The sequence below is a fragment of the Delphinus delphis genome, chromosome 3, assembly GCF_949987515.2.
Source record: "Delphinus delphis chromosome 3, mDelDel1.2, whole genome shotgun sequence".
Lineage (NCBI taxonomy): Eukaryota > Metazoa > Chordata > Mammalia > Artiodactyla > Delphinidae > Delphinus > Delphinus delphis.
This window is the reverse complement of record NC_082685.1, coordinates 25,051,854-25,073,869: the sequence shown is the minus strand read 5'-3', so window position 1 is coordinate 25,073,869 and position 22,016 is coordinate 25,051,854. Positions and strand designations below refer to the sequence as shown.

The 22,016-nt window shown below is 48.4% G+C and overlaps 1 protein-coding gene and 1 long non-coding RNA gene across 3 annotated transcripts in view; one reads left to right on the top strand and one right to left on the bottom strand.

Moving 5' to 3' along the window:
• The window catches only part of LOC132423059 (uncharacterized), a 26,162-nt gene extending 8,260 nt beyond the window's left edge, over positions 1–17,902 (top strand). For both annotated transcript variants that reach the window (XR_009518911.1, XR_009518912.1), the window contains 4 exons: positions 1,961–2,071; positions 13,873–14,040; positions 17,029–17,146; positions 17,776–17,902. This is a non-coding gene — a long non-coding RNA (uncharacterized lncRNA). The remainder of the gene's footprint in view (positions 1–1,960; positions 2,072–13,872; positions 14,041–17,028; positions 17,147–17,775) is intronic.
• Positions 17,903–18,181: 279 nt separating this feature from the next.
• DUSP1 (dual specificity phosphatase 1) lies at positions 18,182–21,019 on the bottom strand. The gene is made up of 4 exons (XM_060008382.2): positions 20,403–21,019; positions 19,982–20,127; positions 19,395–19,614; positions 18,182–18,970 (listed from the first exon to the last, which is right to left on the bottom strand). The coding sequence occupies exons 1-4, from the start codon at positions 20,767–20,769 to the stop codon at positions 18,600–18,602; spliced, it is 1,104 nt and encodes a 367-aa protein (XP_059864365.1). The 5' UTR covers positions 20,770–21,019; the 3' UTR covers positions 18,182–18,599.
• Between the last annotated feature and the right edge of the window lie 997 nt (positions 21,020–22,016).

The following is a 22,016-nucleotide window of genomic DNA, read 5'->3' as shown; positions in this document are numbered from 1 at the left end:
GATACAGATCAGTAAGATCCTGTTCCTCTAGGAATTTCCCTCACAGATGCCCTCACATACATGCATGAGAATATACACCAAAGCATCATGTGTAGGAGCAAAAGACTGGAAACGAACTACATGCCCACCGAAGAGGCAGAATAATGAATTACATGCATCCATACCATGGGTACCACACAGCCATAACAAAGAGGCAGCTCCCTGCATACTAACAATGTGTCATTTCCAAGATAAAGTAAGGGCAAAAGAAAAGCATGGAACAGTTTGTTTAGTTAACCAGCTGGGGGTCAGGATCTGACACAGAACAAGGAAAATGACATAAGGGAAAATTCTTAGTTCATCCGAGGGTGGTTCATAACTAGTACCACTCGGGATGCAGAGGAAAGGGGCTAATTCCTTACACACAATGATCCCGTGGGCCATTAAGGAAACTCCACTGAGAAAGGCTGGCCAGACCGTCTCTGAAGGACACAGGGGAAACTGATCATATCAGTTCCTGGAATGGAGAATTAGGAGACCCGGGGTAGGCGTGGAAAGAAGTCACTTACTACCCATCAGATACGTGGGTACTTTTGAATCTTTTGCCATGGACATGACTTAATCTGTTAAAATGAAAGCAAACCATTTTCAATAAGATTTTTTTTAAAGCTTATATGTATGAATTAATAATAATAATAATGCTCTTTGACCTTGGGCAAGGCTCATGGTGACTCCATTTCCCCGTAATTAAAATGGAAGGACCATCGGGGGAAGAGGACAGATTGCTGTTCTCACATCCCAGCGCCCACCACTGTGATCCGGTCCTGAGGGCCACCGCTGGATTTAAGCAGGGCTGTCTTCAGAGGTGTGGATGTCCACCATCCGGGGCCACGCCTGATTTGGGCACAAGCTCTAGATCCCAGCAACTGGAGCTTGCTGTTTACGCCATTTCCCAGGGAGCAGGGTCACAGTAGGCCCTGCCTCAAGGGGTCTAATTTTAAACACTGGGTTAAAAAAAAGGTCAGATCCTGGCTACCTCCAAGATGCATGCACTTTAGAAAGATGACCCTGAGTGCAGAGGCCAGGAAAGAGAAAATGATCTCTCTCTACTCCTCCCTCTCTCCCTCCTTCCACAAACTCCAGCAAGTGCCTATCTGCCAGGAGTGCCCAGCAGGGAGGAAGCAGTGACCTGGGGCAGTTCCCATTTCACCCTAAGTCAGGCATCTCAAAGCTGCCTGACCTCAAGAATCCCATCTGGGGGCATCAGTTCAAAATAGATCACTAGCCCCCAGCCACGTGATTCTTAGGGATCTATTTGGATTTCTTATTTCACATGTGGTTTTCATATGTTTGGAGTTTTTTGTTTGTATATTTGTTTTATCATTTGTTTAGATCAGAATCCCAAATGGGATCTACACCTAGCAGTAGGTTGATATGGGTCCAAATCTCCTGTACTCTGTTGATTTCCTCTCCATTTATTCATTTATTTACTTACTTAGTTATTGTTTCTGTTTCCCTCTTTCTCTCCCTCTCTTCTTGCAATTTATCTGTTGAAGAAAGTCTATATCTATAGAAGAAGTCTATATCTATAGAGTCTCTCACATCTGAAGTTGGCTGACTGCTTTCCCCAAGGTGCCACTTAACATGTTCCTCTGTCCCCTGTAGCTCCTGTAAATTGTTCAAATCCAGGGACCTGATCAGATTCCGGTTTGAGTTTAGGGCAAGACTACTTCCTGGGTGCCGCATGTCCTTCCATCAGGAGGCTCACACTCTCTTTTTGTGATGCGAGCAGCTGTAGCTGCCCAATTCATCCATTAGGGGTTACCCAGTGATGACTCTCTAATTCTATCATTTTTTCCTACATTTTAAAGCAGGTATAAGTCTATAAATAGAAACTTACCCTCATCAACCATTTGGTTACCCTAAGGTACCATCTGTATAGGAAAGGTAGAATTAATTATGATTCTTTCTCTTTCTTTAGGAGCTCAAATCCTAACAAATGTGTGCTGGCAGTAGGAGAAGGCACATCCTCTGAGCCTCTGTTGCCCCACCTGTAAAATGGGGATGCTGGTGAACTCACAGACTTATTCTGGTATGTGCAGAGAGTTCAGTTCTCCTGTCAAGGCTGTGTGCATGCAGGCTTTCTGTGAACTGCAGAACCGGGCACGCAGCAAGATTTTTCGGCCTCCTCCCACCCCTCGACCCAGCCTCCACCCCAAGCCCACTGCTGGAAGATGGCAGAAGCCATCAGGGCCTTCCCTTAGCCATGCACAAACTCCGTTTGCTGTGGGTGGCCCTCTCTGCGCCTGTTTCCTGTACGGTGAGGATGCTAGTGCCTTCCTGGGGCGGAGGGGGTGTGGTGCTGTGGGAACTACATGAGATAATGCAGCCAGGGGCCTGACGCCTGGGGAAACCCAGTAAGGGGTCCTCTCCCTGTTCTCCCAGCTCTCCCCCTTCAGGATACACACACACACACACACACACACACACACACACACACACCCCAGTGCGCACGCACACACACACACACACACACACACCAGTGCGGTCACTAAGGGTGGCCCTATTGTTTGGCCACTTCCCCAGCCCGGAGGGGGCGGCTGGGAACGCGAGGCGACCCTTCCTGCTGGGCGCTGACTCGCCTGCGGAAGGAACAGAGCGTCTCGGCGCTGGTGCATTCCTCTCGTGCTGGGCCTAGCGCACGTGCGCACGCACGCACGTCCGCACCTCCGGCGGCGTCCAGTCGCCCGGCCCCACAGCCCTGATGGCGTGATCCGGTTCCTGACCTGATTGGGGACGGGGCTCCCATGCGGGCCGGGACGGAGGCACCAGCTTCCCTGAAACTTCCCGCCCCGTCTGGGTGGGCTCAGTTGCCCATTCGACGGCTGAGCAAAGTGGAGGCCAGAGGCAGCCAGGATGCCTCGGGCAAATAGGGCAGAACCCGGGCCCTTGAAAATATGCATTTTCAAACTATTTTCTAACTACCTACTATTCCCAAGATTTGATATCTCCCCCCTACCTGCCTCCCATCACCTCTACCCAGGTGCCCCGCTGTGCAGCCTGCAAGGGGTGGCCTGAGGACCACTCAGACAGCGGATTTACGTGACCAGGTCTTGCCACCCCGAAAGGGACAAGCAGTGGGGAACAGAGCCATCACTTCCCGAGCACCTACTAGTGTCAGGCCTCCTGTAATGACAGTCTCTCAATTAACCCTCATGACAACTTGACCAAATAGATATTATTTATCCCAAGTTAAGTGTCTGGCTAGGAAGTGACTGAACCCTGGTTTTCTTGGGTCCAAAACCATCCTTTTTCCAGGCAACATAATTGGGGGACTCAGGCCCCAGAACAGCAGAATTCAGACCCTGGCGCCCTTACTCAGCTCCCTGTTCTGCAATGGGCAAGTTGCTTCACCTCTCTGTGTGTCAGTTTCCTCATGTGTAAAATGGAGATGATAACAGTACCTACCGTATAGGGTGATGGTGAACATTCTGGAAGATGATGCAGGTGGTTTTCTTATTCTTATTAATTTCACTTCTAGAACTAAAAGGGGCTGAAATGGAGTTCAGGTCACCAACTGTCCCATTTTGTCTGGGTCTGAAGGGTGTCCTGGATGCCAGACTTTCAGTGCTCAAACAAGGACACCCTAGGCAAACCGGCAGGGATGGTCAGCCATCATGACGCTGGTGTTTTTAAAAGTCCATACTCGTCTCCAAAGGGTAGGAAAATGGCCATTTCATGCTCTCAGTGCTGGTGAATTATCCCAGAAACCCGCAGGCCTCAAGCTCTTTGTCCTGGTCTCCCTACTGTGCCCTTGCATAGCCAAAGAGAAACCAGACATTCTCAACATGAAAATTTTCCACATCCTTCAGGGCAATCTTCTAGTGCCAGAAATAGCAGGATTTGGGAATCAGCCCAGGCCACTAAAAATAGCTCCCACAGCCCCCTGGAAGGCCTGCACCATCTGGGCCCCAGGTGGCCTGCCACCCAGCGAGCTGCCTGATCCAGCCAGCACCTTAAATGACCATGAGCTCTACTGGTCCTGCCGACCAAGGGCAGCGGACACAAAAAAGGCCAGGACCAACCTGGCCTGCCACCCGGAGATGTTCCTTCCTCTACCCCATGGCATGTCCTTCCCCTCCATCCAGACAAGACAGCACATCGCCTGCGTTCACACCTGGACAGTCATACGAGGGCCTCAGTGGTGCTCACACAAGCAGGGACACACAGCTGCCCCCTCCCTGCCTACCTACCTCAATGCACACTTCAGCACACACAAAACAGCCACACGCATACACACCAAGCGTCTATTTTCACTACTCAATTGTCTCTACATTCTTAATTAAGGCAGTGTTTCCAAATCTTTAATACCTTTGCTTCGATTTCTCTACAACCCCTCCACCTGGCAAATGCTAAGAAGATTTTTGCTTTTTGCTATTGGTACCCGGGGTTAAAAAAGAAAGAAAGAAAAAGGATGAATATGCATTTTCAAGCTATTTTCTAACTACCTACTATTCCCAAGATTTGATATCTCCCCCCATCTGCCTCCCATCAAGTCAGTGAGAGTCCAAGGCCAACAGAGAGAGAGGACGCCTGGGGACACTTGTGGGCATCCCCTCCAGATTCCTGCCCAGCCTCCCAGCCTGAGCCTCACAGCCCTGGTCTAAGGTGGGAGCAGGAAGCAAAGGTGCTCTGCCTGGAGAGGGTCCAGGGCTGGAGGCCGGTACACCTGGGGCATCGCCACATGCTAGAGCAGACACACCGACTGGGCTCCCTGTGCTGCTGCCCATATCCCACCCTGGCCTGCTTGCCTGCTTTCTGGGAGGGAAACAGAAGCAGGAGGAGGGGCTTCCCTGGTGGCGCAGTGGTTGAGAGTCCGCCTGCCGATGCAGGGGACACGGGTTCGTGCCCCGGTCTGGGAAGATCCCACATCTTCCCACATCACGGGCTGGGCCCGTGAGCCATGGCCGCTGAGCCTGCACGTCCGGAGCCTGTGCTCCGCAACGGGAGAGGCCACGGCAGTGAGAGACCCGCGTACCGCAAAAAAAAAAAAGCAGGAGGAGTGTGTTCCGGAAACAGCCCTCCAAGGAGTGGAGCCCACATCCTTGTCCTGTGGAAAAGCAGAGGAAGGAGAGCTGCCTGCCAGGGTTTGACAAGCCCCGAGCGCTGAGGCAGGAAGTCGAGTCCCAGTTGGGCTCCCCCGACCCCACTCCCACTCTAGCCTGAACCCTGGTTCCAGAGGCCTTGCTCTTAACTGCTCTGCCAGGGACCAGACTACCTGAGTCCATGGAGGCCATGGAAAGAGTTGGGTTTTATTCCGGATATGATAGGAAGCCCCTGGAAGGGTCTAAGCAGAAGTATGCCTTCAGGTATTAGTTAGAATTAAGTTCAGGTGCAAGAAAAGCCCAGCATAACAGTGGCTTAAACAACATAGGAATATAGAAATATAGTTTTCTCTCACACAAAAAAGCCCACCAGAGACAAGCCACAGACTGGGAGAAAATATTTCTGAAAGACACAACTGATAAAAGACTGTTATCCAAAATACTCAAATATCAACAGTAAGAAAACAACCTGATCTTTTAAATGGGCAAAAGACCTGAACAGAAGAAGATAGATATAAAAATGGCAAATAGGGGACTTCCCTGGTGGCGCAGTGGTTAAGAATCTGTCTGCCAACGCAGGGGTCACGGGTTCGATCCCTGGTCCAGGAAGATCCCACATGCTGCGGAGCAGCTAAACCCATGCGCCACAACTACTGAAGCTGGCGTGCCTAGAGCCTGTGCTCCGCAGCAAGAGAAGCCACCGCGATGAGAAGCCCGCGCACCGCCATGAAGAGTAGCCCCCGCTCGCCACAAGCCCGTGGGCAGCAATGAAGACCCAATGCAGCCAAAAATAAATAAATAAATTAATTAATTAATTTTAAAAAATGATGGCAAATAAGCACATGAAAAGATACCCAACATCATATGTCATTAGGGAATCGCAAGTTAAATTAAGTTACCAAAATAAGCTACAAGGATATATTGTAAAACACAGGGACTATAGTCGATATTTTTAAATAACTATAAATGGAGAATAACCTTAAAAATTGTGAATCACTCTATTGTACACCTGTAACTTATATAATACTGTACATCAACTGTACTTCAATTAAAAACAAAAACAAAGGGACTTCCCTGGTGGTCCAGTGGGTGAGACTCTGTGCTCCCAATGCATGGGGCCCGGGTTTGATCCCTGGTTGGGGAGCTGGATCCCTCATGCATGCCGCAGCAAAGATCCTACATGCTGCCACTGAGACCCAGTGCAGCCTAAATAAATAAATAAATAAATATTCTTTAAGAACACACAAAATACCACTACATGCCTATTAGAATGGCCAAAATCCAAAACACTAACAATACCGGGACTTCCCTGGTGGTCCAGTGGTAAAGAATCTGCCTTCCAACGCAGGGGACACGGGTTCCATCCCTGGTCGGAGAACTAAGATCTCACGTGCCGCGGGGCAACTAAGCTCGTGCGCCACAGCTAGAGAAAAGCCCAAGCACCGCAAAGCAAGATCCTGAGTGCCGCAACTAAGACCCGACACAGCCAAAAATAAATAAATAAACAAATAACTATTTTTTTAAAAAAAACCAAAACACTAACAATACCAAATGCTGGCAAGGATATGAAGCAACAGGAACTCTCATTCATTTCTGGTGGGAAGGCAATGGTACAGCCACTTTGGAAGACAATTTGTCGGTCTCTTACAAAACTAAACATGCTCTTACAATAAAATCCAACAGTCATTCTCTTTGCTATTCACCTAAAGAAGCTGAAAGCTTATCTCCATAAAACGTAGATCAGCCTTATTCATAATTATGTATAATATTATTTATGAATAATATTTATCATTCATTTACAAATGCATTATATTTGTAGTTTATGAATTTATTCATAATTGCCAAACGTTGGAAGCAACCGAGATGTCCCTGAGTAGATGAAAGGATAAATAAATGGTGGTACATCAGACAATGGATTTAAACCATCTAGACATGAAGGAAATTTAAATGCTTATTAGTAAGTGAAAGAAGCCAGTCTGAAAAAGCTACATACTGTATAATCAAAAATGACATTCTAGGGACTTCCCTGGTGGTGCCGTGGTTAAGTGTCCGCCTGCCAATGCAGGGGATACGGGTTCGAGCCCTGGTGCAGGAAGATCCCACATGCCGCGGAGCAGCTAAGCCCGTGCACCACAGCTACTGAGCCTACACTCTGGAGCCTGCGCTCTAGAGCCGGTGCTCCACAGCAAGAGAAGCCACTGCAATGAGAGGCCCGCGCACCGCAAAAAAGAGTAGCCCCCACTCTGGCAGCTAGAGAAAGCCCGCGTGCAGCAACGAAGACCCAACGCAACCAAAAATAAATAAATAAATTTATTTAAAAAAAAAAATGACATTCTAGAAAAGGTTAAACTGTAGAGACAGTAAAAAGATCAGTGGTTTACAAGGGTTGGGGGTAGGGGGAGGGATGAATAGGTAGAACACAGGATTTTTAAAGGAGTGATACTACTCTGTAAGATACTATAATGGTGGATATATGTCATTATACATTTATCCAGACCCGTAGAATGTACAAAACCGAGGGTGATCCCTAATGTGAGCTGTGGACTTTGGGTGATAATGCTGTATCATCACTGTTACAAATGTCCCAGTATGGGGCTGTACGTTGATAGTGGGGGAGGTTGGGCCCGTATGGGGAAGGAGGTATATGGGAGCTCTCTGTGCTTTCCACTCAGTTTTTCTGTGAATTTAAAACGGCTTTAAAAAATAAAATCTATTTAAGAAAAATTGAATTACTGATACAGACAACAACATGGACTAATCTAAAAAAAATTATGCTGATTGAAAAAATGCAGACACAACAGAAAGAATACAACATGACTCCATTTATAGGAAATCCAGAAATCACAATTTTAATCTATGGTGACAGAAAGCATGTCCCTAGGTAGGGATTGATCGGGAAGAAGCATGAGGGAATTTTTGATGATGGATATGCTCTATAGTTTGGCTGTGTTGGTAGGTATAATACATTCTGCATACATTTGTTAAAATTTGAATATACACATAAAACGATATAGATTTGTCAAAAATCATTACATCATAAGGTTAAAATAGGTGTTTATTGAGGTAAAATGTATCTCAATAAAGTTAGAAAAAAGGGGGGAAAAATCCCACCAGGGCTTATTGCTGTGCTCCATGAAATCCTTGTCAGAAGCATGAAGGCCTGAGAATTCCTTCCTACTTGCAAACTCACAAGTAAGCTGACCACAGTTTCATAGATGCTTGCAGAAGACACAGGACAAGGGACTTTATTACAGCACAGCGGGCAGCATGAGGTTCATATTTGCACTGGTTCCCCTTGCCCCCCAAGTTCCATGGGGCCAGTGCAGTAGGCCCAGGTGGATGCTGTGCACACAGTGGGTTTGTGTCAGAGCTAAGGCACACTGGGTTTAGGAAAATCCTAATCTTCTAAGAGGCTGCTAGCAAATCTAGCCAACATTTGCCCTGGAAAATAACATTATCTCTATTATCCTGCTCAGGAAACAAATCTGTTCTCTGTTCCAGAAGACGCGATCTTAGTTTCCCCAGGCTATTTGCCTTAAAACAACTCTTGAAAAGAAATAATTTCATTTAAAAGATGTCACAAAAGTTGTAAAAATGCCACAGAGAATTATCTCCCAACAGTCCTCAGGGACCAAGACTCCTTCTATCTTGCTGCTCTGCCATCATTCCTAGTATTGCTTCATGGTTTTAAATAGCTGCCTCAGCTCCAGCCATCACACCAGTATTCCAGACAACAAGAAGAAGGAAAGGGGGAAGAAAAGAAATCCCCTTCTCTTTAATGACACTCTCTGGAAGTTGCACACACCTTAGGCCTGACTTATCCAAATGGCCACACCTGGCTGCGAGGGAGGGAACTGTAAGACACATACCTAACTAAAAATCTATTACTAAAGAAGAAAGGAAAACCAAATACTAGTGGCAACCAGCTATCTATGTCCTAGACAGTTTAATCATGGTCTGTGTATTTACTGAAAGCGCTGAGGATACAAGGATACATAAAGCCCCTTCCCAGGAGCCCTGGGGGCACGGGGAGCCTCATCTAGTAGTCATCATCAGTACTTTCCGCCTTCTCCAAACTTAAAGAGCGATGGTGGGCCCCAGAATGAGGGCAGGGCTCACCCTTATCTTGCTTGGTGCAAGGCCGGACTTGGGCCTTGGACACTGAGTTCAGCCCAACTTGTGGCTCTAAGCAAATCCTCTACTTTTCCAGGCCTCAGTTACTACTCCTTGTGACATGGCAATAATAATAAGCCCTGATGAAGAGGCCAGATGAGAGCATTAAATAAACCACATACGGAAAGCAATAGTCATAGTAGGAGCTCAATAAACAAGACTTCCTTTATCTTTCTTCTCTGACCCTGAGCTATCATGGCTATATTGGGCACTAGCTCTGGCCAGAGATATCAGAAATAAAGTTGTCCCCAGTCTCTCATAGAACTTATAGTAGGATGAGCAATGGCCCGAGTGAAACTCAGGTCTTGCCTCTTCAAGGGCTGCAGGGCCCTTCAAACCAGAGAAGCAGCTCATAGTAGAATAACCAGGGTTGAATGCTGTGCCCTGTCATGTCCAAAGTCAATGTGAGTGGGAGCCTGAATGGCTGACTCTGGGCCGTAGGGACAAGGTAGTCATAATCGTGTTATCTCATCTTCTTGGGACACTGTACTCTCTGCAGTTTTCGGGTCCATGATGAGAACAGCCTAAAGAATTCATCCAGTGAGAATATGGAGAGGAAGCCAGGGTCCAAGCTAGTGCTTTTCAGTCTTTCTTCCTTGAGGGTCATGTCCTTGGCCTCACTCAGTGCCCCACAGAGCCCACTCTTTTAGATGCCCACCACAGGGGGCGCGGGGCTCTGGTCCACTTTGCGTAAGAGCAGGACAGTCGTGCGGACCCTCGTGAGGACTCTTGAGAATTCACTTCTAGGGCAAGTAGTTTGGGCCTGGGACAAGTCCTAGGGTACTTCTTCTTTCCATAAAATCTAGTAAACAACAATAAATTGGCTTCAGACCATTCTTCATCCCCCTGAGGACAGGAGTCCTTTCTGTGCCATGTCCCCAGAATTCCAGGGCTCAAGAGTCACCCCCTGCAGAAAGTCTTTTCTTCTTTTTCCTCCCCTCTGTCCACTCCTCCCTGCATCGCCCCACTTCCTTGTCCAGTCCACACCTTGCCACCAGCTCCCAGACCACTGCACTAAAATTCTGGGTCAAGACATCAGTCTCCACCATTTGCTGGGAGAGCCCAAGGTCAGGAATCGTATCTTGTCCATTCCTGTCCGTCCAGTGTCCAGTGCAGGGCCTGGCACCAGTTAGAGCTCAGAAGGGGCTGCTTTTATGACTGGACTGCTTTTATGTCAACCAGGACCATCTGCCTTAGCCTCTACAGTGTCATCCACAATAAATACCAAGCCCCAGCCCCCCACCTGCCACTGCCACGAGGCTCTATCAGGCTGGCAATATCCTAGAATGAGGCCCCTCAAGACTCCCAAATATTCCTTCATTCACTCAACCATTACTTCCCCAACTAGAAGCCAAGCCTTACGTTGGGACACAGAAAAGGGCACGATCCTGCCCTTAGTGGCTCACAGTCTGGTCAGGGAGTCGGACGTCCTCTTCCCCTCCTCCCCTCCCTCCTGCTCTCACTGCTGGCCTCCCTTTCTTTGTTCCTTCCATATGTACTTATTGAGCAACAGACAGACAACTAAACAGAGTGACAAGTGCCAGGAAGGTGCTGTTGAGAGCTCTGTGGGGGAGAATCCCCAGTGGTCACTGGAGCCCTCGACAAAGGACATTTCCAGGAGATTCAGTATAGAGATCTAACCCTCCTGCTAGATGAGAAGCTGTGAGTCATAAGCCCCAAGCAGCCCTACAGACTTCCCCATGAATCACCCACTGCCCCATGCTCCTAATTAGAGGCACACGCCATGGGGAATTCTCTTTGGATGGGAGGGAGGAAAGGCGGGGGAAAATGTGGGAGGATGGGGCTCAGAATGGAGCCCCCGACGAGCTTTTCCCACTGTTGTCCTTCCAGAGTCACAGCCCTGATCCCAAGAACGGAGCCCCAGGATAAGCAGGTTTTGGATAGCCAGGACCATCATGTTATTTCCTGATTACAAAGTGCTTTTATATGTTTTATTTCATTTGCACACCACTGTGTGTTACTGGAAATTCTCCAAGGGAAATTGCCTCATGTGGAAGGGAAAGAGGTTGGCTGAGCAGAAAAGAATCACTTCCCCCTAGCTGGAGCCCAGGACCCACCCAGAAAGGAGAGGAATTGTCCAGAGCCTTCAGAGTTCTCTCATTTATGCATCACATTTACAGAGTGCTCACTACATGCCAGGCACTGTTCTAAGGGCAGGAGATCCCACAGTGAACAAGACAGACAAGGTCCTTGCCCTCAAGGCCTTCCGTTCTAGTGGGGAAATAGACCACACGCAAATAAGTAAGTGTTAGGCAGTGATAAGTGCTCTGTTGAGAAGTGAAGCAGAGAAAGGGATATGGGGTGCCCAGGGTTGGGGCAGGGTGGTTCTAGTTTAAGTGGGGTGGTGGTCAGGAAGTGGCCCATTGAAGAGATGACTTTTGAACTGAGGGCTGAAGGAAATGAGGAAGCCAGACGCAGGGATCTAAAGGGAGATTGGTCTGGGCGGAGGGAAGAGAACGGGTCCCTGAAGCAAAAGTGAACTCTGCCTATGCTAGGAAGAGATGAGTGAAGGGGAAGAGTGGCAGAAGATGTGGTCAGAGATGTATCAGCCAGACAAGTGATGTCAGGTTTTGTAGCCTTTGTAAAGACTTGGCCTTTTATTATGAGTGAGGTGGGTGCCATGGAGGGTAGGGGTAGAGGAGAAAAAGAAACCTCATGTGTTAGAAGTTTCACTCTGGGTTTTTAAAAGTCTAAATAACTCCCTTCCAGTCATGGCAGACCACATCGTCCAGAACCACTCTACTGCTGAGGACTAGAAAAGTTGGACAAAATACTTTTAAACATTTCAGTTTGAAGACATTCAAGCGGTAAAAGGGCAGTGAGGAACTGTGGGATCAAGAGCTGGAAGAGGAAAACCCAGAGGGATGAGCATAGCATTGGGTGCCTCTTTTCCCCGAAGGGCTATCTGCCAATTCTGAAATGAGAAGCTGAACGGCTAACAACTTGAGCAGAGGTTTTAACTGACTCATGAGTATAATGGGACAAATATTAGAGTTCAGGGCACACCAGGAAGGAATCTGGTATACGCCTAGGCTTTCTCGTATATTACCCCAAAAAGTAATACAGGCTGGGGGGCTTGGAAAACCCCGAAACTTTTAGTTGCAACTACTAAAGAATACATCTTTAGAAGAAGACTGTAGCAGTCATCACAGGGTCTAAAGCCCAGCTTCAAGTCCTCTCAAGCCATCTCTGTCTCTGTTTGGGTTAAGGTGATCTGGGATTCCTAGACCTCCAAGCCACCTAGAACAAAGTAAACCCTCTTGAGAAGAGGGTAAAACTGCCTTAAATAATCTCTAAAGTTTTTCATACACAGTGCCTGTCACTCAATCAAAATAACCAGGCATATGAGGGAATAAAACATGATTTTACAAATATCAAAAGAAACCATAGGCAACAGATATAAACACAAGAGAATCTATATAGTTATTGGTCACAGACATTAAAATAGCTATGTTTTATACGTGAAAGTATCAAAATGGAGAAATAATAACAGAATTTTCCAAGACTAATGAAAGACATCAAGCCACAGATTTGAAAAAAGCACAAATCTTAAGCAAGGTAAATAGGAAGAAAACTACAGAGACATTATAATAAAACTGCTTAAAAAAAAGATTGTAAAGCAATTATTCTCCAATAAAGATGTTTAAAAAATTTTTTTAAATAAATTAATTTTTAAAAAAGAGAGAGAGAGAGAAAGAGAAAATCCAAAGCAACCAGGGAAAAAAGACAGATTACCCTCAGAGGGACAACACTAAGTAAGCTGACTTCTCAAAAGACACTACAAAATTGAGAAGACAATGTCTTCAAAATGATTGAAGAAATAAGTTTGAAACTGGAATTCTTTGCCCAGTGAAAACATTTTTCAATAATGAAAGTAAATTAAAATATTTGTAGGGGAGCAAGAGCTGAATTTGTCATCAAAGGTGTGTACTATAGGCAACACTAAAAGGGTAGCTTTGGCTTTTGGTGGCCAATAGACTGAGAGGGACAGTGCAGAAACAAGAACAGCCCTGAGGCTACTGCGGTAACATAGGCAACTTCTGATGGTGGCTGGACCAGAGAGGAGGTTTTGGAAGTGATGAGAAGTGGGTCTATTTTGAAAATGGTTATGTTTTGAAAATGGACCTGTCTCAATTTGCTGATGAATCAAATACAGGTTATGAGAAAATGAGAGGAGTCAAGGATGGCTCCATAGTTTTTGACCTGAGCTAAGGGAAGAATGAGGTTGCCATTAACCAAGATGGGAAGAGCACAGATGGAGCTGGTTTGAGGGTAAATCAAAGGTTTATTTTTGGAATTGCCAAATTTGGAAGTCTATTTGATAAAGACACAGATATGTCAAGGAGGTTATTGGATATACAAGTCCGCAGTTAGGGGAGAGGTCTGGGGTAAAGATTAAAATTTGTTTCCTTTCTAAAATCTTTCCTTTATGATGATGATGGTGGTAGTGGTGATGATAATAATTATGGGTAAAATGGTTAACACTTATTGTTTATTGTGTGTTGAGTACTGTGCAAAATATTTTGTGTACGTTATTTCATTTAATATTAACGACTACCATGTAAAGCAAATACTTTCATCACTCCCTTTTTAGAGATATGAAAACTGAGGCTTTGAGTGGAGAAGTAATCTACCCAAGGGCATACAGTTATTACTTGTTGAGGCATTTGGAACAAAGTCCCAGAATTTTGGTGGTATTATTCGAACATCTACTGAGGACTTTCTAGGGGATAGTCACTCACTCCTTTAAAAGAAGACATATGTAAGTACCTGCTGCTCCCTAACCCTTGGGATAAGTCCTGGGGCCCAGAGATGGGGCAAGACAACTCACTTCTCCCTGTTTCCTTTCACCAGGACACTCTGGGGAGGCGCGCTGCTGCTCAGGTGGCATAATGCGGACAATGAGCCTTTCCCAAGCCTCTCCGATGAGCCCAGAGGCCTTTCATTTAATTCTTAAAAAGCCTTTGAAGGTCAGAGGTTATTGGCCCATATTACAGATGGGGAAACTGAGGCTTAGAATTTGGTAACTTACCCACAGTAAGTCACAGAGCTAACAAGTGGCAGAAGCAGATCTTGAACTCAGGTCTAGCTGGCTCCAAGTCAAGTGCTCTACCAGTCCACAAAGATCCCTCTCAAACGTCAAGTCTTTAGTGCCCTCCTGGCCTGGAACCCTCTTCCCAGCTTACCTCTCAAATAGGCAACTGGGCTGTATCACTCAGGTCTTAGCTTCTCCAGTCACCCCATCAGAGAGGCCTCCCTGATCACCAAAATCTAAAGGACCCCCCCCCTTTAATATCTCACCTTCAGAGTCTTCATTCTTATCTTCTTTCTTAATTATTTATTTACACACGCCAACAGCACCATTGTTAGCTACTTGAGAATAGAAACTTTGAAAAAAACGTAAAAAAAAAAAAAAAGAATAGGAACTTTGTCTAACACCAAAGCATCCCTGGGCCTATAGAGAGTCAATAAATATTTGTTGAATGAATGAACGAACGAATGAATGGACTGCTGCTTAGCCTAAAAAGCCACAGTCAAGAAAAAGGTGGTTCTACCGTATTTCCCTTAGCAGAGCACAGTTGGGTGCACTGTGGCGCTAGCAACCGGCATACCCTTTGTTCGCCGAAGGATGAGGACACCTCCTGAGCCGATAAAGGGGAGCAGAGGCTTGGCTGGACCCAGAGGCTGTTCTCCAACAGGTTTGCCCTGCAGGGCCCCAGGAAAGTCTCCATAAGTGGTCAGCCCTCCCACCTGCTCCCCAGAATGCAGCCTGCGGAGAAAAATAGCCCCGGGTGACCTGGGTCACCCGTTGAGGTGTGGGAAACCTGAGCTCGGCCCGCGCGACCTCGGCTTTGTTTGCCTCTGTGTATGGCAACCAGAAACCACCGAGCCTGCAGTTCTCAGAGGCCGCCTCCCGCACCCCGCACCCCCCTTTATGTTAATCTCCTAAACTGATTTGTCAGCAGCAGGAAGTGACATGACAGCTTTCCTCACAAAAGGGAAACTCCTCCGCGTTTCCATGGGGATGGAGGCTACTGTAGGATCACAGATTTATATAATCTTAAAGGGGTACACGCAATGACGTCATCCACCAGGGGCCAGGGGAGGGAGGGAGGGAGGGAAATGGAGGCCGGAGGCTGCAAGTTCAAGGCCAATTAGCTGCGATTTGCAAAATTCCAAGGAAAAGACAGGATGCAGTGGAAGCACTTGGGGTTGGTAGTCTCCTAATGGAATAATGGGTGTCTGGAAACCACCAAAAAGCATAAAGTATGCATTGATGCGTATTCTACGTACTAGAATTAGAGGGCTGGGAGGAAGCTTACCCATTAGATCCACTGCAAGGTGGTCATTTTATGGGTGGGAAAACTGAGACCCAAGAACCGCTAGAGGTCATTAGGAGAGGGGAAAGAGACCTGAATGTTTCTCCAGTGCCCACAACATGCCAGGCACTTCTACATTCATGAGCACCTTTCCTCCTCAAGTGAAGTAGGTTTTATTATCTTCATTTTACAGATGAGGAAACCGAGGCCCAAAGGGATAAATGGCTTTTCCACTTTGATATTATGGGGTAAAACCATGCTGACGTCTGGTTAGCTACAAAGCTCATCTTTTCCTCACTCCCACGAGCTGTCTTTTGGACTGAACTAGGGCTTTCTTCCCCAGTCTTCTTACAGACCCTTGTTCCCAACTTTGCAGTGCCGTTTACTTGCTGTATGACCTTGAGCTACAATTAGAGGGTTGTCGCTTCACCTCTCTGAGCCTCAGTTTCCTCCTCTGTAAAATGGATGTTGCTTTAAAAGTTAAATTGGAGCATCTGGAAAGCACTTAGCACAGTGGCTGGCACAGGGCGCTAACTCTAAAATTGACAGCTGTTATTACATTCTCAGTATTAAATGATCGAGTTGTCCCTATGTCAATCTCCCAGCTGAGAAACAACATTTTAATAGCTTAAGCATCTTTCTTCTCATCTTAGGCACTTTTTTTCCTTCCTAAGAAAAGCAGTCTCAGGCCAAAACTGACATCTTCTGGAGGGCCTGAGACCAGGAATCGGATGCATGGGGAGGAGGGGTTATCACCCTGGCTCTCCAGGGCTGGCAGGAGGTTAAGCAGCTTGTGCTGGGAGAAGTCAGTGAATTGTTTTCACTGGCGGCTCCCTTAGGCAGCCACTGTATTTTTCCACTGTGTGGATCACAGTGGAGATTAATGTTGGTCCAGCCAGTGCCTGCCAAGCAGAAAGTGATGGCCCGAGCCCACGGGGATGTCAGCCATGGCATCTGCCACGGACCCGAAGTCGCTGGTACATTTCCACGAAGGGAGATATTTGCAAGAGTAGATTTCTAGGGTTTGATAAAAACACTGGGTATGGTTTGTTTTGAAAGGCGTGAACACACTTGTCATTGGAAGCCTGGCCGAGGAAATGAATTTGCCAGCCCGGGGTAAGTTCTTAGAACATGGAACACAGGGATCTTTCAGGCCCTGGGAGTCAGGTGGTGCACCAGTGCAGAAAGGTCAAGGCCTTGAATGATGGGGCTGGACCAGGACCACTACTCAGAGCACCCCTAGAAAAGTAAAGTAAGATTTTCGCTTTTCTGCTTCCTACAGCACTTTGTCCAGAAACAAGTAAAGGAGTGCAGGGGCTAAGGGGCCAGCAACCCAGGAGCGTCACTGTTATTTAGTTCAACATTAAAGACTGGATTATGGGTTGGTAGTTAATTATACCTTCTCTGCATTGGCCTGTTTGGCAAGACAGAGTGAAGATCGAGACTATTGCCCTAGAGCAAGTCAGATTTAATTGTCTATCTTCTTCAACAAAATTATGAAAGCAGGGCAGCAAGTGACCGGAAGGAGGCGGCCACCAAAAATGATGGGTACGTGTGCAGAGGTGCCTAGGGGATGTGCTCCGAAACAATAATGGTCAGGTTGGGGGCGGGGATTTCTGGTGACTGGTCTACACTGTATTTGCTTATAGTGCTTGGTATTCTTTTCACAAAAAATAAAGGTCTTTTCAAAGGCAAAAAAAAAAAAAAGCACACATGAGAAGCAAGAGATAAAGCACAAAGCACATAGAATTAGGAAACAAAACAGATGTAGGGCCCAATTCCCCGACTTGTGCCACTTAGCTATGTTGGGTCTCACCATCTCCATTTGCAGATCTTGCTGAGTTGTTCTAGGGTCAGTCAGCACACCCTGCCTTGCACATAGTAGAAACACATTTATAGCAAATGTGTTGAAAAACTATCATCCTCGTCCCTTCAGCAGAGATCAGAGAGGGGAGGGAGGCTTTTTATGGTATCCTGGGGAAGTTATTAAATGGAAAAAGCAACCAAGTCAATGGCTACTTCCTAGTTTTGGCTCTGGGGACACTTGAGGGAGACATGATGGGAAGATACATAGGTGGACACTTGAATCCAATACCAAGAGCTCAGCTCCAGCACCTATGTTTTTTTGTTTGTTTTTTTATGATTGATCACACTTCTCTACCATCCTTGCAACCCAGCCATCTTGTGGGACTGAGGGGCCACCGAAGAGTATGGGATCAGATGCCAACACACATTCTGGAAGACCCTGTTCTCCCCTATTTCAGTGGTGGGAGAGGGATCAGTGGGGCTGCCCAAGAAATAAAGCATCAAGTTTTCAATAGAAAGGCCATAATTTATTCTGTTGTATAAAAAAGTCATCCTTACGTAACAAAATGTCTTCTTAGAAGAAGAAATATATTATTTCAGGTCATAAATAATCAGCAAACATACAACTGTTGGCAACTTAAAAACAAAACAAAACAAAACCAACACTGGTGCTTTCCATCAGTGCTGAAAACAAACCTGCTTGGGCTGTATTTACAGGATATTACAGTACTCACAACAGAAAATTGAGGTATTTGGTTCTTCTAGGAGTAGACACTGACATTTGTGAAGGTGGACCACCTACACAAAAATAAATAAAATAAGGTATATTCTCATATGTATATGTGTCGTCGGGAATGGTAATACTGGTAGGTATGTCAAGCATGAAAGTGTCTTCAGAAAACAGGGACAAGCAAAAAGAAATCGACTCACACGCTGAGTCCTCTCTCTTCTGCCCCATTTTGTCATAGGGACTTTATGTACCCACTGTATGTTGGTCCCGAAACCTGCTGAGTTCAGCAAACGTCTTGGTGCTAAGTCATCACTACGACCACTCAGGAACCCAGTGGAACTCGGGTGAAATTAAATAAATAAGGACCAGCCCTCACAAGCTCCCTTCCCTGGAGTTACTGCATTTCCCCTTTCAGGAAGGAGCCTGGAGTCCTGCTGGGTTGGGAGGATCACCTCCTGTGGCCTTTCAGCAGCTGGGAGAAGTTGTAATGGGGCTCTGAAGGTAGCTCAATGCACTGTTCGTGGGGTGGACGGGGATGGAGACCGGGAAGTTGAAGACGGTGGTGGTGGAAGTGCCGCAGTCGAGCACAGCCATGGCGGGACTCCCCGCCTCTGCCGAGCAGTGCGGGGCCAGGACCTGGGACTCAAACTGCAGCAGCTGGCCCATGAAGCTGAAGTTGGGGGAGATGATGCTCCTCCTCTGCTTCACAAACTCAAAGGCCTCATCCAGCTTGACTCGGTTAGTCCTCATGAGGTAAGCGAGGCAGATGGTGGCTGATCGGGAAATGCCCGCCTGGCAGTGGACAAACACCCTTCCGCCAGCGTTCTTGATGGAATCTGGAAAACAAAGTGCAGTCGGTTACTTGAGAGCCCAGGAGAACAACCCCAACCCCAGGAATAGGGTGTCTAAGGAATGTCATGTGTGTCCTGTCCAGAGATGGTCAATATCGCCTCATGCCATCACACGGACACTGTTTGTGGAGGCAGTGTGGAAAAGAACAGCAGGACATTTAAACCCAGACCAGGCATCACCACTAAGCAGATTGCTATTGCACAAATCAACATCCTGAGATCCAGTTTGCTAATCTATAAAATGGGACATCGAATCTATATTTCTCAGAGATGCTACCCACACCAGACTGACACTAACGTCTAGAGGAAAGCTTAAAAGTATGTCACTCGGGTTCTTGCCATAGAGTTTAAGCTCAGTGACTAAAACGGAAGGAGTGAGGCAGAAGTCCCAGGCATCTGTTCCATTTACCTATGAAGTCAATTGCCTCGTTGAACCAGGAGCTGATGTCCGCCTTGTGGCTGTCCTCCACAGGGATGCTCTTGTACTGGTAGTGACCCTCAAAATGGTTGGGACAGTTGGCTGAGACGTTGATCAAGGCAGTGATGCCCAAGGCATCCAGCATATCCTTGCGAGAAGCATGATAGGCACTGCCCAGGTACAAAAAAGGCAGGATCTCCACTGGGCCACCCTGAAATCCAGAAATATACAACACTTGTCAAGCTTTATTCAATGTCACTGCTGGTGCCCACACCCACAAAAACTCCCTGCTGGAAAAGTCAGTTTCAACACTGGGTGAACTTTGTAGCACGCTGTTAGAGTATAAATAAATAGGGGACTAAACCCATTTGCCTAGGCAGGGCCAACAAGTTCATTTCTGTAGTGCCAACAATTAGAGACCCAGCTCCATCATACCACTTAACCATGGGATAAATAATATCCCCGTGTCCCCTGTTATAAATAGAGCTGCTTGTCGCCTTCTATATTCTCACTAGCACTGCTCTTCCACCTTTGCCAGCTGTTCCTTCTCCCCTCGGGCACGGCTCCTCCCTACTAACCTGGTCATAGAGTGGGGTGCTGCAGGAACTGCACCCGGATTCGGCGCTGTCGGGGACGGTAGTACTCAGGGGAAGGCTGAGCCCCATGGGGGTCGACTGTTTGCTGCACAGCTCCGGGCAGGAAGCAGAAAAAGCTTCATATCCTCCTGGGAATAAAAAGAGACATTTTTTTCTGTTAGTACCGCCGAGACAGGGCACCTTCATACAACTCCCCCATCCAATAGGGCTGTAAGTTTATCCCAGAGAGGCCCAGGCGAGTCTTTTGTTCCTAGTGCCAAACAAAGTCAACAAGTTCCCACAATGCGACTCAGGCGTCCAAGCGCTCCAGGTGGGGCAGCCCCCCAGGAGCTGAGGGCCAGGGGTCCCCGGGCAAGGCGGCAGGGGGCGTGCGGCCCGCCCCTGAGCACCCCCGACGGCGTACCTTTGAGCAAGAAGATTTGCGCACCGCGCGCCTCGCGGCAGAGCGCTCCGGCGGCCAGAGCCAGGGTGCCGTCGCGCTTGGCGCAGTCCAGGGCGGCGCTGCGCTCGTCCAGCAGCACCACGGCTTGGTAGGCGCCGGCCAGCAGGCGGCCGCGCAGCTCGGCGTTGGGCACGATGTGCTCCAGGCCCATGGCGCCCTTGGCCCGGCGCCGCACAATGGTGCTGAAGCGCACGTTGACCGAGCCGACGACGTGGCCGGCGTTGAAAGCGAAGAAGGAACGACAGTCCAACAGCAAGCACTGCGCCGCGCGCTCCCGCAGCAGCGTCCGCAGGCCTCCGGCGTCCAGGGAGCCCACTTCCATGACCATGGCCGGCCCCAGCGCCCCCAGCGTGCAAGTCCTCCTGTGCTCTTTGTCCTGGGAAGCCAAAAGTAGAGCGATGGCTTTCGAGGAAAAGCCCGACCCCGGTTTTCTTTGCGCCAAACCCCAAACTGCCTTTGGACTGAGCGAGGGGTCGTCGTGCGGGACTCTAGACCGCCTCGGTTTCCTTGCTGCTCTCCCGACTGCTCCTCCGGCCCGCCTAGTCCCTACAGCCCCGACGTCCTTCACAGCGAGCCCGACCCGGGTGAGCGCGTTTATATGTGGCCTCTCGGCTGGCAGGCGAGGCGGGGCGGGGAGGGGCGGGTCTCGCCCGCTCAGGGGGAGGGGGTTTGTTTGTTTGAATAGAGATCACGTGACCGGTGCGGTGACGTCACCCGCCCTGCCGGGCTTGGCGCCGGAGGAGCCAAAGGCAAAGACGTCATCGGCCTCCGAGTGGGGTCCGCTGGCTGCGCTCTGGCTCCGGCTCAGGGCCCCGCCAGGCCATCCGGCCTGCGCCTGGCGCGTCCCCGGGGACCTGCCCCGCGCCGCTCTCCGGGCCCAGCGGGGAGGGGAGGGGACGGGCACTGTGCCAGGCGAGGACTGACCTCCCGGGTGCGAACGGCAGGGAGATCCGGCCGTTTGCCACCGGCCTCCGCCTCCCCTCCCCCTCCACCGTGTCGCTTCCCAGCGCCCCCTCCGCCGCCCACCGGAGCGGAAAGGGGTTTCCTTTGTTTTTGCATACACGTGGGCCCCTTTCGCCCATTGCCTCGTACCCAGTTGGCGAGGAAACAGGTTCCCAAGGAGAAGCGATTTACTTGCCCAGTATCACACTGCTGGGGGTGGGGCAACAGCGAGGCGCCTGAAATGAGGGCTGAAGACAAATCCGTCCCAGAACTACCGGGCTGAGTTGGGGTGGAGGTGTTCGGGGAAATATTCTCCCGTTCCCCACACTTCCCTGTTATTTAAAATGTACATTTAACGAGTAAAACGCCTTCCAATCGAATACCAAGCGGAAGAATCTCATTCCTAGTCGTGTAGTCCCTAGACGATTGTGAGCCAATGGAGCGCAAGTCAGGGGGCTGAAATCAGGGTGAGGGGTCGCAAGGTGCGGTTGTGGATTGCGGAGTTCGGGGTTTAGGGAAGCGACCCCCATCGCGGCTCGACAGCGCCCCACGAGGGGCCGCCAGACACGTTTCTGGCTACATTTGCCTAAGACTGAGCGGCTCCATCTCTTTATGCCCCAAATATGTACTGAT